The sequence below is a fragment of the Glossina fuscipes genome, unplaced genomic scaffold (assembly GCF_014805625.2).
Source record: "Glossina fuscipes isolate IAEA_lab_2018 unplaced genomic scaffold, Yale_Gfus_2 0, whole genome shotgun sequence".
In the NCBI taxonomy this organism is placed as follows: domain Eukaryota; kingdom Metazoa; phylum Arthropoda; class Insecta; order Diptera; family Glossinidae; genus Glossina; species Glossina fuscipes.
Genome location: NW_023998414.1, coordinates 18,553,657 through 18,571,038, shown reverse-complemented (window position 1 = coordinate 18,571,038; position 17,382 = coordinate 18,553,657). Strand labels below are relative to the sequence as shown.

The following is a 17,382-nucleotide window of genomic DNA, read 5'->3' as shown; positions in this document are numbered from 1 at the left end:
ATATATATATATATAATTTTTTCTTTTAAATTGTTAATGCAATAATTTAAACGGCTTAACAGATATATATGTATATATATATATTTGTATATATATATATGTTGTTTTAACTTACACACTAATAGAAGTTCGTTTATTAAGCTTAATCAATAAATGTTTGAATTACTGTGAATTATTCCTTTTTGTCTTTTCTTTCTTAAAAATCTAACTTTAAATATTTTTATTTTGTTTTGTTAAAAATTTGTTTTTTTCCTTTTTAAATAAAAAAAAATAAATAAATTAGTTAGTAAATAAATAAGAGAAAAAGAGTATTTTTTAATATTTATTTAAGTTATTGCTTTTATCGTTTTTATCTTTCTCATCGTAAGGCCAGTAACACAGAATCCATATTAGCTTAACCGTATTGGGAGAAAGTGTGTGATCCTCATTTATTTTCGTTTATTCTCACAACAATATAGTAAATCTGTATGCATTTGTTCGTTGTTATATAATCAACTTTATGTAAAAGAAGAAAAAAGAGAAAACAAAGAAACAACTATCGTCTGTTAAAGGCCTAAATGGAGAAATGATTAAAACAGATAAGTTGAATACTGTTATTAAGTTTTGAAGTTATTTCAAAGATTATTTCCTATACGTAATTGAATAAAATCTTAAAAGCTATTAACTCGATATTATATAAATAATGTTATTATGCTAAATTCATATTTTGTTATATAATCTTTATATGCTTAATAAATATTTCTTTTTATCTATAGTAATGTGTATAAGAAGTTAAATGGTTAATTTTTGTTGCATGTATATATATATATATATATATATATAATTTTTGTTGCATGTATATATATGTATATATATATATATATATATATATATTGCGTTCTCTATTTAAGGTAATTACGTTTTTTAATATATTGCTTTTTTTTTAAATTTAGTTAAAAACAACTCAATATATCAATAAATAAAAACAAAGGCAACAATCAAAATAATGATGAAATTAGAAAATGAATCATATATTAAAGAAAAGCTGACAAGGATTTATAACGTGACTAAGGTGATTGCTTTTACCAACGAAGAGGACAGAATCCATTATGTATTTCACTCAATGTCCATGTGGTTCTGTTCTTGAGAGGTATTCTTTGGCTTTATACTCTTCTTGAATCATATTAGAGACTGATTATTGGCTAATGATGAATGTTCAAAAATAGTCATCAAGTAAAGCTTTATTTATGTATTAATAATTATAGCAATGTATCAGCTAATTGATCAGCCTTACTTGTTGTTGTAAAGAAATATTAGCTGGTCCTTAGGAATATTTGAAAACAAGATTTCTAGATTAACGCCGTTCTATAGAGATTTTGCATATTGCGGACGCATTCCCTCCGAACGCGTAAATAAGCCGAATCAATACATTTGACAGACTCTTGAAACAACATCTTTTAATCTAGACTAACTTATTCTAAGTGTATTAATGAACCCGTTTTCGAAAGTTAAACTACGACCACCTATTAACAACATTGGTCAGACAGAATCTTATCGCCACGAAGAAGACGTAAGCTTTATGGATGCGTTGATCCGTATTTCTCAATATTATCAACGAAAAAACAAGCAATATTGCGAACTCATATTAATACAAACAACATATGATGCAACAAAAAAATAAGAAAATAAAAAAACGCTAATTGTTAACTCGCAAGGAATTTTTTAACCTAAGAAATCGCATGAATTAAAAAAAAAAAAAAAAAAAAAACCCATCAAATTAGAAAATGATTAATAAGCGATAATATAAAAAAATAAATAAATAAAAATTCATTCTTTAATTAATTAAATTGTTTGATTATTTAAGTATAGATTTATAAGTATTGTGTTGTTTGATTTTCTTAGTAAGGCTCTATATATTTTACTTTATTTATTTATTTATGTATCAAATTGTTCATTAAGAATTTCAATTAATGTTCACTTTGTTGACAATTGTTAAGCATATTAAGAGAACGAAAAAATAATGTTATACTTCTTAAATATTAAATATGTTTTTCGTAAATAATTGCCTTGAAGATTTCGAATAAAGAAGAAGCTATTTTAAACGAGATCAATTAAAAAAGAAAAAAAAAAAAACAAAAAAAAAAGAGTTATTTAAATATTTTTAAGAAGGTTCGTAAAACCTCGAAAGCGTTTCAAATTTCAAACCTAATTCCGCTCATAATTTATTTTCTACTTAACGATAATATGATCGTAAAGCCAAAAGACTTTCTAACTCTATATATGCCATCACCATAGATTATTATTATTATTATTATTATTGTTTATATTAATTACTATTATTATTCGTAGAATCAAAACACAAAACAAAGAGTTCACTTGATTATTGCTATTATTATTTCCACTATATCATATGATTTACTTTGCCTAAAATATTTGCGAGAAGAATAAAAAACGAAGACTTGGTTCAATTAATGCTCTATTCTTAGCATTAACCATCAATTTTAAGAAAAACTAATGCTTAAGAAATCGATTTACAGCTCACTATAAATGCCTGCACAAGAAATGAAGAGAACGTTGAAGAAATTCTCCTCGCTCAGGCTCAGCTTATCTCTCATATGCACATGAATTTACTACATAGTTCAGTTAGGAATGGTAACGGTAAGAAAAAGAAAGGCAAGTCCACAACAACTGCTTAATCTGCAGTATGATATCGTAAGAAGACCGAAAACAGTAGGGCATCCACAGATAATTAGAATTTTATTTTTTCGAAAATATTAGAATAAATTAAAGTTAAAACTAAAGGAATTATGAAGAACAATTTTAAGCGTTCGAGGAATTTGACACCGCTTCTTTTCAATACTAAGTCCTATTACTAGCTTTAACGTTTTTCTCTTTGCAAGCGAAGAGGTCGAATGAAACCTTCATTTTCTTAAGAGAAAGAGACGGGATACGATTGTATTGTACGATTGTGTTATTGTTCAAGTTAAAATTTACCTTCTACAGGTTAAATTTAATATCATCGAGAAATCTATTTAAAAAACGTTTAAGAAAAGCGCAATTTTAATCAAATGTTAGACTGGCTGGCTGCTTTTGTCGTCCACTCTACGAATTTGAAATACACAAGTTCAATAAAAAATATCACATATTTTCCCTTCTTAGTGTCTCGGCTAACTAACATCGGTCAATCGTTATCATAAGAAAAAGAAATGGGGCTTCGCGAATGGAATGGCCGTTTGCTCCCTCTCGCTCCCAGGCGCTAGGCAATAAGACTTATTGCGCGACGTTTCTGGCTAATGTGGCGGCTAAACACATCGTCGGATCTTCTCTCTGTCTTGCAAATACACAATTCCGCCATACAATTAAAGATCTTATGTGCGCTCTTTGGTTCTTAGCGCAGACAGTTCTATATATTATTACGAATCGAACGTAAGCTTTCCAAATGATCGTGTTCTCATATTTATTTTTCTAACAAGGCTCCGAATATGCAATAAAAAATATTACATGCTACTGTTACTCGAATTTTTTTCTATCATACATGTTTGTCCGCTGCGATAAAATGATAAATAAACATAAAGAGAAATGAAAGCATATTTCAAAAACGAAAAAACATGTGCTCGCTCTTCTTTTTTGCTCTTAAGTATGATTCTCTTTTTTTTGTCTGTACTGTTGAAAAATTATATATGCCTCTATTTGTTTTACATTGTATAGTTTAACGTAACTTTTGTTTTTGTTTTTGTCTATTAATAATCGGCTTCTTGTTTCAAATTTAAAGAGAAGAGAAATTTTATATGTACCTGCTGTACAGTGCAGTACAGTATTGAAGTACAAGGTAATGTAGATTACAAGAGATTTAATATATATGTATATAGGAGAGTATTTATATATAAAACTTTTAACTCATTTTTTTGGGGCTATTATGCAAGACACACATTCATATGTAATTAATTCGTTTTTTTTTTTTTTTTTTTTTAAATTATATTAATATAAATATTAAACCTACTTTCAAATTTTTGTTTTTTCTAAATATATCTTTTAATATAAATATTTTTTACATATCCTAAAGATTTGTATGCTTTTGACATTTTTTTTTTTCTTCTCTTCCATTATTATTATTCGATCCTATACGAACGGTGGCTTGAAGCGCTAGCATACTCGGTCTTCGAATGTCAAAAACATAACATAATCATTTTAAGAGAACTAACCATAGTTTTACTTTTTCAATTTTATTCGTTGGCTTATAATAAATTTCATCTTACACGCATTTGTATTCGTCAATATTGATGTTGCTGTTGTTTTTCTTCTTTTTTTTTTTCTTGTTATTGTTATTATTGTTATTTATTCGAACTGTTTTTGTTATAAATTGTGAATGAATTTGTCTTTTCTTTTACGGTTAATTTTTTAAATAGTTTCGTACAATTAATTTTTTACGGGTTTATTTTAATTTTAATAAATTTGTTTTTTATTTTTTTGGTTTCTTTCTCGTTTGCAAAACTTCTTTTACTCTTTTGATAATTATAAACATTTTTAAATGTACACATATTTAAAACATTTACTAAAACTAGTAATAAACGTATTTTTGCGTTTTTCTTTGCTTTCTTTGTTTTCAAAATTATTTTCCAAATCTTTACTTTGTTTTCTTTCTTGAAATTTTTTTGGTAAACTTTCTTCGTCTAGAAATACAGTTGACTGTAGCGTAATAATTATAATATTGCTACAGATTTATAATATATATAATAGATATGATATATAGATATATATATATATATATATATATATATATATATATATATTTGTATATATATATACTTTAAATATAATTCAGAAGATATAGGTTAACACGGATAAAAAAATCAAAAAAGAATGTTGTTAAAAAAAAAAAACAAATACTTTTTAGAAGACTTCATTACTTCATATTTAATTTAAGTTAAGTAATTTCTCTATTTGGATCGTCTGTTTACCATGTGCATATATTTGAAACATTTATGTTTAATAGATATTTATTGAAATTGTTATCTTAATTAATGATTATTAGCTTCTTATTTTTTTGTTTTTTTTTTTGTTTTTTATATTTTTTGCAAATGTCTTTTTGTAATGTTTTTCTTTTTGCTTTTTTAAATAATTCATTTATTTTAATCCTCTTTAGACAAAGAGCCCAAGTCGCTTAAAAATATTTCTGGTGTTAAGATGTGGGTTGAACCGATAATCACTTCCCAATTTTTAAGGGCATTTGTTACCTCATAAGCGCAACGCATTTCAGACATGCAAACACCGCCAACGATGAATACTATTAGGCGTGGCACATTTTTAACCTGGGTCTGAGCTTTGTCTTTATGCCAATGACCGTAGCGGGCGCTAAATACATTTTTTTTTTTTTTTTTTTTTTTGGGGTTAAAAAAGAACACATGACACAATTAATTGACTGAATTGATTTCTGGACTGATTCTAAGTTAAGCATAAATAGTAAAAGAAAGAATTTTTTGAAATTTGGTTTCTTTCTTTATTTTTTTTTTTTTTGTGTTGCGGAAGAACTTAATGTGTATGTGAAAATATATCAGAAATGTTATATTTCGAAAAAGATGATACATTAGAGATAGAAATCCAAGTTTTAGATCTGTTTCCTGCAAGTATTGTCAAAACAATTATATTCACCTGGTTGGCGCATGATAATTGGTATTCTGCGACCGTCCAGCTAGAAAAGCAAAATGTCGTTGATCCAATTTGTCCTCAATGCAGTCTTCCATAACATCTTTGATGACAGGAGTCCAACGAGACATTTGGTAAGTGTGTTCGGTAATACGTTCTTTACGGGGCACAGTGTATTGCTTCTTACGAGACTATAAAAATTTTAAATAAATCTTATAAACATATAAGGGAATCTAATGAATATTTCGAGCGTACATCAGCAATAACATTGACACCTAAAAAGCTTAAGTTGCGCACCATGTCCTGGTCTCTGGGAGACAGCTGGGCATGGGTAAAGAGCTTGGTGAGATTTTCCTCGGTAATGCCATTCTTAATCATAACATACAGGGCTATAATGCGTACTTTATCGTAGTTGGAAACGGACTAAGAGAGTGAGAGAGAAAGAGGAAAAATTAAATATAAATTTATTGCATTTTGGGTATCGGATACGAGTTAACTAACCTGATCCAATAATATAGGGACAATATTACGCATATGATCTTTGATTTTTTCGCCCTCTGCATCGGTGCCCATAGCCAAGTCTTGTTCGACACGACACAACTTGTCAACATAATTCTAAAGTAAATTAAAAAAAGAAAATAGCATAGTTGAAGTATTTTGTTTTTGCAATGCTGTTCCACGCTTTCATTAACCTGATAGGCCTTCATGCAGTCCTCAGCCAAATGCAAATGTGTTGAATATTTGGATAACTCCTTCTGATATTGCGGCATTTTTTTAATCATTTGCGATAAATCACGCATTGAGGCTTTGTCAGCTATATAAAATAGATTCATTTATTAAGCATAATATGAAAATGAATTTATGAAAGATTAAACAAAAACCCTAAAGAAGAATAATTTCCTTATCTTTTCGTCTACAACACTCACTGGCTGACATTCTCTTCGAATCGGTAAATTTTTTCAAATTTTGTGTAACTTGAGTTGAGACAACAGCTATGTGCTCATGACGCAATTCCACCCATAAATCATCATTCTCATCCAACAACACCTCCTTTTCTGGTTGATTAGGTCCGGGCGTAAAGCGATAAACGTCGTTCACAATAGGCAGTAAGTCGTATGCCATCGCTTGCAAAGTTAATTCGTGTAACATAGGTGAGACACAATCGAACCCACGATCCATAATTAATAAGCACGAGCGTGCCTTCTCGGGACCCTCGCCCATCGTTGGCTCATCAGCCTTGTACGCATCGAGTTTCTGCTGCACCACAGCAGCCAGATCGATGTTGCGATCCCAATCCATGCGATATCGCACCATCGGATACTCGCCGAGCGTAGCGCACAAAGTGGCAATTTGCTCGGCAATGCGCTCGAGGTGTTTAGCGCGTATCGAAGCGAATGCCGGTGAGTACAAACACTGAAAACTGTCTGGCGAATCGAGCGAGTAGACCTAAGAGAAGCACATTAATGTTTTTTTTTTTTTTTTTTTGTTTTTTAATTTTTTTTTGTTTGTTATTTCAAGTAGAGAAGAGTGTGCATTAAGGCAAGTTGTGAGTTGGTTAGGTGGTGGGTGGTGGTGATGGTGGTGAAGGAGGTGGTTGGTGTTGTTATTTTAGTAGTTGTTTGTAGTGGTGCATATTGCATACATTTATTAACAGTTGCATTGCAGTGTACGAACGTTCGTCGAAAGAAAGATAAAAAGAGAAATATTTCAATTGTAAAAACAAAGTTGTGCGAGTTGCTGGCGATAAGAATAACTATTACATCAAATTGATTAACTAACAATTAAAGATGAAGTGGTATACAATTCAAGCCCATACATACAAAGAACACAAGCAAACATTGGAACAATCATGCGTATGTGTGTGTACATCATTATTAGAAAAGCGATAGTTTGCGAAAATGTTAACAAACAACAAATTGCTACAAAATTTTATTGATTTGATTTTGCGTAACTTCTGCTACAACTTCAATGTCAAAGGAATACAAGAAACAACTTTTTGCTAATTATCTCGAATACCTTTGCATAGTTTGCAAATCGCGGATAAGATGTCTGCAACATCTTTGATCAGTATTATACATTCAAACACATTCTATATGACACGACTCAACTCGCTATCTCAACATTTGTGCGCATTAAAAGGAAACTCAACGAGAGAAGAGCATCGGAAGTGAACCAAAACGAAGAATTTACAAGACCTTCATTCTTCGGTGATGGCTGTAACCAGCGAAAACTTCTATACTTATTTTAAGGCATACCTTGAGTGCTAATCATTTCAACATGCGTACACATATATTTGTTCGACACGGCACTTTACATAAATATTTGCGTAAAATATTGGGCAAAGACAAGGCCCAGAAGTATTTGGAATAGATCCACCTTTTATTATACTGCGACTGATTCTACCTTCATGTAAGCTTGCCCGTCTCTCTGTCCCGCAAATATCTGATCATGTTGAAATTTGAAATAATTTGATGAAATTAGGTATATCAACAAAGTCGGTGCCGGTGACTCCAACACTATTGAAAATTGTTCGGTTCGCACCGCCACTTTTTTTAAGGTTAGTTATACTGTATTCGCATGAGTAGCAGAGTAGGTAAGAAGAAGGAGACTACCAAGTCTGTATTTAAATTGGCCGATGCAAATTTCGATGGGTTAAAGTAGGCTTTATTCGTAGGTATAACGAGTGCTCAGTCGGACACACCCTTTTCTTTCCAACCATCACCGCATTACACAAATAGGCGACATCCCCCGAATTATTTGTTATACAATAAAAAAAAAAAAAAAAAAAAAAAATATTGTATGCATCTTTGTTACGTCTTGCACACATTTCAGAAATCGAACGAATCGCACGGCAAATGAAAGGAAGTAAATTCAGGAAATCACAACGAATTCGGATATTTACACTTATCAGATATTTGATAGTTACACGTAATTGTTTACACGCGCGCATCAGTAATAATAATTATTGCAATTGCTAATTAAATCTATATATTTTAATAGTAAATGATAATCAAAAGTATAACAAAAAATTAAATAATTTTGAATATATAGTTGTAATTATAATTATATTAAAAATAATAATAATAATAATAATTATTATAATAATATTAATAATATAAATGTAAGATTAGTAAGCGGATTCTGTCAAAACGTATAGCGAAAGCATGCAAATAAGTAAACGAGTCATAGGTCTAAAATATTGTATAAATATTATGATTTCAATGCGTCGATTATAATGAATTTTTGAATTTGGTTCAGCAAAAAGTTGGAAAAAATTGCTCGTTTGAATACTAAAGAATGCGCTTAATGGAAAGTTGTTGTGAAGGATTTTTTTTTTTTTTTTTTTGCAATCAATTGTAAGATCGGGTATATAGGGGTAATCGCTGACTTTTTAAATCTTCTATAGTTAGGGCAATCATTTCTAGGCATCCCACACGGACGGGGAGAGCACATTCGCGCACAATGTTTTGTAAAAAACGAATTTCCAAAAAAGGCTGGGTAACTAAAGCTTCTTTTATTGGTAATTCACTTTGGTATAATTAAAATGTAGAAGACAACGGCAACAGCCGTTGCATGTAAGTTTTCATTTTCCTCAGGATCGTTTTAATTGAACAATTCATTGGAAATTGAAATATCGATGTGATCAAGAGCTAGGTAAGCAATTTGTTTATTTATTCTCTATAGAATTTATAAACAAATTTACAAAATATGGTTAAAAGCCACCGAATAAATAGATTATATGCACCTATACGGGCCAGAAGAGATTGAATGTATTAAGCAAATTTTCAAAATACATATTCTTTAAGAATTGAAATATTTTCGTTACAGATCGGATGCACAGCCTTATCTTCTATACTCATAAATAAATAATTCAAGGTCCAAGTATAATTACAAATGCGGCGTTGTGCATCTTATGAACAATAAGAACCACATAAACACGTTTCTAGGCAGGCAGACACAATCCATTTGCGACATTGCCGTGTGCGAGCAAATTAAATTATTTGAAATTTTTAAATAAGCGGGACGGACGTGCGTTATGTAACTAAAGAAATTGAAATAAACGACAAATATGTAGCGTAGATGTCAAGAGCGTCGTGTGCTCGGAAGGGAAAGGCGATTTCTCGGAATCATATCTGTTCTTGAACGCTCAAAGTTACTTTTCGAAGTAATTTTTTTCGAGGTATTTTTTATTTTCAAAAGACGTCATCGTTAGGAGATATGTTTACTTAGAAATAGCAAAAAGTCGGAGGATTTTCTCTTTTTAGTCAATTTATTCGTTTATATTATTTTGTAGTATACTTTCCAGCATTAGTTTTTATTAAGCGCATTTCTCTAATCAATAATACGTTATATGTGAAGATTATCTGGCAGTGGATGGTAATATCATATATATATTGTGTGATGGGGTGAAAGAACAAATGGTTTTTCTCAATCAAAGAAAAACTTGAATGCCCGGGAGTTTATATGTCAAATTACATAATATACAAAACAAACTGCAAATGAATGCATAAAATACGAAACAAAATTTTTGCTTATGTGGCTTAAGCCAATTTATTACCAACTAAAGTCTATTTTTATGCGTTCATATGTAATTTGTTAACGGTGGTTGTTGGTTGGTTGGTTGGTTGGCTGGGTTGTGTGAGTGGGGGGAGAATAAAGGTCAAGGATCAAAGCAAGTGTAAGCAAGTGGTGGTCTTTGTTTTATGGATTGTATGTAATTTGGCATATATTTGTCTATTCATGTAAATATAAATATATATATTTATACTTTGTTGTTGTTATATATTCGTGGCAATTGTTTAATTTTTGTTGCTGTTATATAAGTAAACAAGTTGTGGTTGACGATTTGTTTATCTGTATATAACATCACATACACATTAAATTGAACACTACAAAATAAGTAAAACAAAACCTAAGGAGATTTGCTGTTTTAGTTTATTTAGTTTACAAGAAATTTTCGAAAACAAAAATAAAAAAAAAAAAAAAAAAAGATTTAAAAAACGGCTGAGATTGTTGAACAAGTGGCAAAAGCTAATAACGCAACCCTCCTTTAAAGAAAAGAACAAAATGTCTTGGTTTGAACTTTTTCGCATTAGTACACCAATCCCATGATCTGCACGATTTGGTTGTTAAACGCACTCGAACGCACAAGTCAACAATGCTGATTTTTTCCATTTCCGTTTCTCAAAGTTCGTACATCATTTGTGATTCTTTAAGGGCCAATAGCTTTTAGAACGTATTGTTTGTTACATTGTGTTACTATTATTATTATTTTTTTTTTTTAACTTTTCTTTTCTTTTTATATATATATATATATTATATATACAAGCAACTCCTTCCTTACACGGAATTTTTAACCCGATTCACTAATAAGAACAAATACACTTTTTTACACAAATTCTTTGACTCTGTTAGCCACTACTAAGTCTACTAAGTGCAATATCCAAATTTTGTCGTCACTTTTTTCTTTATTCCGTTTTACTTCAGTTTCAACATAGTATCTCGTTATTCACTACTCAAGTGGTCGTAGGATGCAATAAATAAGTCCAACAAAGTTCTACAAGTTGATATTCCTTTGTTGATCGTCCAGTCCGCAACAGATGTCCACGCTTGAAATGGTTTTGTATTCCTAACTTCAATTTAAATCTTTTTTGTCTTGTACTTATGGACTGAATTTTCATTGTAAACTTATTTTAATTTCTTTTTTCATATACATATCTAAAGTTTTATCATCTTGTACGATTTTCTAGTGTTGCGGAACATATCCCCAAATTTACTGCACATCGCTTGTATATTTTTACACGAATTTGTTTTCACAGTTTTCCTGGGGGAACCTGTCGACCTCCCGAAAAAAAAAACGAATTGTATATATTTCCCGAAAACTAAATAAATCGATTCACTTAAATTTTCAAATTTTTACGGTAGTAGTTTGCCCTGATTTATAGATGAATAAAAGTCTAGCGAGTTCGTACAAGTTCATTGGCTCCTTCTTCACAATTGCACCTCCCCAAAATCTATCGAAGAACGCACAACGCGCCTGCAATCACAAAATTGATACGCTTTTCATTTTCTTAAATTTTGTGTATCATCCCGCGCGTAAGGATTCATTTTCGCTTAATATGCAAAGGAACATGGGAATCTTTCGATGAACTGAGAATAACGAACCGAGTTATTACCGACTCTCTAATAAGAAACCAATATAACTTATATTCTTTACTCTTTGAAGCTACTTTGGATGGTGCTTGATATTACTAAAAAAAAAAAAAAAAAACATATTATTGACTTTTTTAGAACCTATGGAGATTGCTTAACAGTTTATTCCAATTGAATGCTGCAGTTTCTTTTTTATACGAGTTTTGTGGTGTCTAAATCAAGGGATGGGCGTATTTTTCCTTTATCTTTTTTTTCAGATACCTACACAACATGTACAGAATTACAACATTTAAGTTAAAACAAATTTAAAAAATTGAAATAAAAAATTGAAAAAAAAAAAGATAAATGACATTTAGTAAGAATTTTGTACAATTAAATTGAAAGAAATTTGTTCATTGTTCTTTTTTTTTTTTTTTTTTTTTCATTTAAACAAATTCATGCCACACATAGGCTTTTTACACAGACATCAATAATAGTTTTGGTGATTAATTTAGAGAGTAGAGTAAGTAGTAGAGAGGTAGGTATACTGTGATATACTGTAGGTAGGTAAGTAAGTAAGTATTTAAGTAAGTAAGTAGACGAGTAAGTAGGGTAGAGTAGAGAGTAGAATGCGAGTTCAAAGTGCTGCTTCTGTCAATTGCTTTGAAAGTCTTTCTTTGGGATAATTTTTGGTTAGTATTTAATTAATTTTCTTTTGTTTGGTTTTAAAATCGCACCTGGCATTCATAAGGTAGAAATGCTATATTTATCTCCTTTAGTGTTTTGATCTTTCTTGCAGCGCACGATTTACACAAATCGTTAAATAATTCCTCCGGGCAAACTATAAATATAATTTTTTCATGAAATGAAAATAAAAGAAAATTGCAATTTTTTTTTCTTTTTCTTTTTCCTTTTTTTTTTCTCATCTCAATAAGTTTTAAAAATGAAAATGGGAAAATTGTAAATTCAAGACATTAGATAAAGGCATTAAGTGCTTAAGTTAAATAAATAAATATAATGAAATAAAATTTTTACAACATATTTTTAAAAACCTTACGTTCGGCTTTTATATAATAAGGGGTTGAAAGATATTTTGAAAAATACGCTAAAACACTATTAGATAAAATTGTATCTAAATAACGTGGCATGTACGCTACATGCTTGATTTAAATAAAAAATTGGGAAACATTAGGACTTTTCTTTTGAGTATTTTAAAATCTTACCATTGCTTCGCTGAAAATATTCGATTTTACAAAGAGGTTTTCTTTTAAGAAATTTATAATTACAAAAAAAAAAAAAAAAAAAAAAAAAAAAAATAGGAAAAATCAAAAGTAAAAAATAAAAAGATGGTAACATTCGCCTTTGCCGAATTTTTCAATACCGCCCGCTAGTACTTTAAGTGAACTATTTATTTGCAAAACGATGAGGTATATAAAAATACCTCTGAAGTTGTTCTCACGCTTTCAACGGACTGGTAGAGATACGACGCATGGACAGATCGTTTACGCTAATCACACAATAGTCTTTATAGGGTCTTTCAGTACGTTGGATTCATTTGATAAATTTAACAAAAAATAAAGTATCTTTAGAAATTCTAAAAATTTAAAGATAAATAATTTGAAATTATTACCTAAATAATAAATATATTAGTTATTGTATATTACTATCTTACTTATCTTCTCAAATTGTCTATGGATAATTTATCATCTTTCTTATTCTGAACTCTCGATTAAATTTCACAATCTTTCGCATGAGGCTTGCTCAATTAATATAAATATGAAACATGAAAATCTTTGACATTTTCCAATATCATTTTTTTAATTGCTACGATTCATTTCTCTTCTTCCTCTTTCTTTTCATCCTTTTTTTCGTAGAATTATTCTATACATTAAACTAATATTTATAACTGTGAAAACTCAGACAGACATGGGACGGACACAAAATTATCCATTTGTCCCGAAATGTCCTAAACGTGTACGTATCATCGAAAGATCGAAGTATATTCGTGGAGGTTACTCTAGTCGGACAACAAGCTTGAAATATTTCCATTTGTCCTTTATGAATATAAAAATTGCGTGATTCAGATTGATATATAATCAATGTTCGCTGGTAACACCTTTCAAATTATCGTTGCAGGTCACATGCTCGGATGTTATTGAAAAAATACCTAAGATTTTTTGCTATTCCTAGAATTAGAAAGAAACCTGAAACTGAAACCTTCGTATAGTGAAACAAGGCATAGAAGCGAGTGAATCAGTGAGTGAGTGGTTTAATTAGAGTTACATAAATTGAGTTAACATCACGTGATAATAAATAGTTCAGAAATGAAATAAATATATAAAATGTAACAAAAGCATAGATACAGTTAAAGGCATTTCGGGTTTTAATACATAAAGACAAATGGTTTCGTTAAGGGGAAAGTATTGCTTTCGTGTTAATCGCCGCAAGTTGCAGACTCATACTGAACTGCAGATGTTATTAGAACAGACAACACTTATAAAATTTCTGTTACTTGGATTGAATCCAAGAAAAAGCAAAATGAAAATGGAATTATTTTTAAGTACCTTATCTTCGTAGGCTATAAAGGCAATATTGATTTCCTTACAGCTAACTAAATAATGTCGAACAAAATACTTTTCGGCTTTTAGCATTTCAAAAATGTGGTCAGGGACGGCTAAATTATAAAAAAAAAAAAAAATAAAATAAAATAATAATTAAAAAATAATAAAAAAAACATGGAAAATAAAAATAACTACAAATTAAACGAACTTGAAAGACGTTAGTGTTTTGGTTCTCGTTATTCATCTTATTTTTCATTTCTATTTATAAACTTCTCCACTTACCCTCAGTAAAGAACACATGAGCATAGCGATACATCGGCCTGGCTGGATTCTCAAAGTCCCTTATTAGTCCAGCGACCGAATCCTGACAAGGTGTTATCAAATAAATAGCATCCATGGTTGGGAGAGGCTCACGCTTCTTATTAATATCCTCAACCACTGCACAAATAAATAAAATGCACACCTTTCTTTAAAAACTTTTCACTTATTATGCGAAAACTATTTCAAAGTTCACTCACAAGTAATCCCCTCGGCACTAATTTCATGCATCTTAGTGCAAGCCGACACCATACGCATCCCCAATTTGTCCACTACCAGAACACGCCAATCATAATTTGATTTATTCGCTGCTGCTGCCGCAGCTGCACCCGCCTTCTTCGGTGGTGGTGGCTTATATTTCACTACCTCGTTCATAATTTCTAGAAAAACAAAATATTCTTAGGATTTCTAAAAACGATTCATTTCAATGCTGCATATATCTAAAGGTCCGTTCTAATCAATCTTACCGTTGTTTTCAATTAAATGTCTTTTCCATCTTGATGGCAAATAAAATGTGTACACGAAACTCACAATTTTTTATGCAGAAAAAGTGAAAACAAACCAAAATAAATTCAAGTAGATATTTTCGATGATTATGTCATCCTCTTTATTGGAAAGCCTTATTTTGGATTTAGGTTTGATGATGCCTTGTAATTGTGCATTCTTAGCTTTCAGAGGTTCTTTTTTGGGTCAGTGGTTTTCTTTATAAATAAAATGTCCATTAAAATGGCTAGCACGGAATACATGAAATACCATTATGTCCATAACAATTGCCTACTTGAGGCGCTGTTTAGATCAAAGAGTTCATTGGGTCGTACTTTCGTTTTGAACACCGCTCGTTTAAACACAATGTCTAACGTAACTTACAGGCCCCATAGGCAACAAAGGGTTTTGTACCGAAAATAAATTTCAATAATGGGTCGCCCACGCAACCATTATTTTAAAAGGAAAGTTGAAGAAAGGTATTTAGAAAAAAATTCCATGATGACATATATGTGATTATCATTATTAAAAAATAAGTTAAACGAAAAGCTATGAATGCAGAATCAATATAAAGAAAATGACCAAGTTTACAGCAGAACGCCAGTATCTTGAATAGAAACGATACATTGACAGGTAGTGACCTGGCTGGGGCGCAGTAAAATTTCTATATGCATAAGAATAAAATATGAGCATATATATATATATACTAACTAAACCTTATTATTAAAAAATTGGAACATGAACATAGCACTCAACCTTTAAAATTGTACAATTCATTTAATTACAATTGTTATTGTTTTCTTTACATAGGCTGCTGACACATTTTATAGCTTTGAGTTAGACCCTGTGAAAAGAAACCAGTTATGAAGTAATCGACAAGCGAATGAGTCACGAATTATCAAACTAAAGAAAGATGTGAATTCTCCATAAAAATCAATGACAGAGGCTTATGGAATGTAAGCAAACTGACACTAACTAAGATAAGATGAATTACATTTGCATAAAATAGAGGCAGAAATAGGTTAAGAGGAATTTTTGAAGAAAACCAAAAAATCAATAATCTAATCTAATTTTCATATCGTAGCAATAAATTAAAAATATTGAATCTACTCTTCCATTTAAATGACATCACTTAGAGAACAACAATATGTCAGAGAAGCATTAAAAACAAAAAAAAAATGACATGTATTACGCATTTGCGCAGAATTATATGATATTTAAAAGAAGGGCGAAGAGAGCCAGCCTCTAGTAGACGAAGTGTAAAGCTATTCATGACTAAAATTTACACACAATATATATATGGGTTGTACTTTTAAAAAGAAAAAGGTCAAACTGGGGGCGTAGAAAGCTTGCAGCACCGTCGGTGAAAAATCAATAAAAGAAAATTAGTACGTTTTTCATCTATATACAGATATTGGAAAGATTTTTTGATACACAATCTCATCGAGGAGGAGGCGAGACCTATCCTTATGTAGGCTGTATAGCAATGAATTGCTTTACTTACTTTGTCCAACCAACACTTTTAGAGCCATTTTGCAGCCGTATTCCTCGTTTCTTCGCTTCCTATATACGCAGTATTATTACAAATAATTCGTTCAAATTATCCACTGGTGAAAACCGCAGGAATCTTAACACTTTCATGCAAAACAAAATTGTTTAGTCACACAAAAAATTATGAACCCTCCCGTTCAGCAAAAAAAAAAAAAAAAAAAAAATAAGTGCTTATCTTCAACACTTAAAATTAATTAATTTCTTAGTTGCTTTTAATTCCACACATTCTTTCTCTTCTTTTCTTTTTTTTTTTTATTTTTTTTTATTTTTTTTTTTCTAGATATAGAGTTAAGGTGGACCAAGCCAATAAATTTGTGGCTTATATGTCCAGATAAGAAACAGTAGTAATTTATTAGGAAGAGATGTATATAAAACACAACACAAAAAATGCGGCCATGCTAGCTAAAGCTAAGTGTAATTGTAAAATGTTGAGTTATTGAAAGTGGTGAAAAAGCTAGTGTTGCAACATTAGCTGAAAAAAAAAACAGAATGCTATAGTGATGCAATATGATTGAACGTAAAAAACGCAAAAAACTTTATCGCGAATTAAAAAGATAAATTCGCTTTTCTAATAAAGTAAGTTAGTGCCCCGAGATGACGTACATTTTTCGCTGCACAAAGATCCGGCAGGCCACCATATAATTTGAAAAAGCCAAAGGAATTTTGAATACCATCAAGTCTGTGACATTTAAAAGTTAAATGCTCAGCAGACTCG

The 17,382-nt window shown here is 30.4% G+C and overlaps 1 protein-coding gene across 2 annotated transcripts; it reads right to left on the bottom strand.

Moving 5' to 3' along the window:
- Positions 1 to 4,585: 4,585 nt before the first annotated feature.
- On the bottom strand, positions 4,586 to 16,648 carry LOC119632523 (protein ROP). Of its 2 annotated transcripts, none has more exons than XM_038025461.1 (10): positions 16,621 to 16,648; positions 14,834 to 15,013; positions 14,598 to 14,753; positions 14,319 to 14,428; positions 6,549 to 7,068; positions 6,315 to 6,436; positions 6,124 to 6,237; positions 5,878 to 6,045; positions 5,629 to 5,813; positions 4,586 to 5,331 (listed from the first exon to the last, which is right to left on the bottom strand). In XM_038025461.1, exons 1-10 carry the CDS (start codon positions 16,646 to 16,648, stop codon positions 5,109 to 5,111), a joined length of 1,806 nt encoding a protein of 601 aa, XP_037881389.1. In that variant the 3' UTR covers positions 4,586 to 5,108. The 2 variants fall into 2 exon arrangements, with proteins under 2 accessions (XP_037881389.1, XP_037881396.1); XM_038025468.1 differs by lacking the exon at positions 14,319 to 14,428 and adding an exon at positions 12,492 to 12,595 and having other exon boundaries at positions 5,109 to 5,331.
- Between the last annotated feature and the right edge of the window lie 734 nt (positions 16,649 to 17,382).

What these genes read in the sequence shown, in the direction of transcription:
- LOC119632523 (XM_038025461.1), bottom strand. Translation starts at nt 16,648, where the DNA reads ATGGCTCTAAAAGTGTTGGTTGGACAAA. An exon ending in TTCGAAGAGAATGTCAGCCA is followed by an intron (nt 6,437 to 6,548) that starts GTGAGTGTTGTA and finishes TATTTTATATAG; the next exon opens with CTGACAAAGCCTCAATGCGT. An exon ending in TCCCTATATTATTGGATCAG is followed by an intron (nt 6,046 to 6,123) that starts GTTAGTTAACTC and finishes TCACTCTCTTAG; the next exon opens with TCCGTTTCCAACTACGATAA.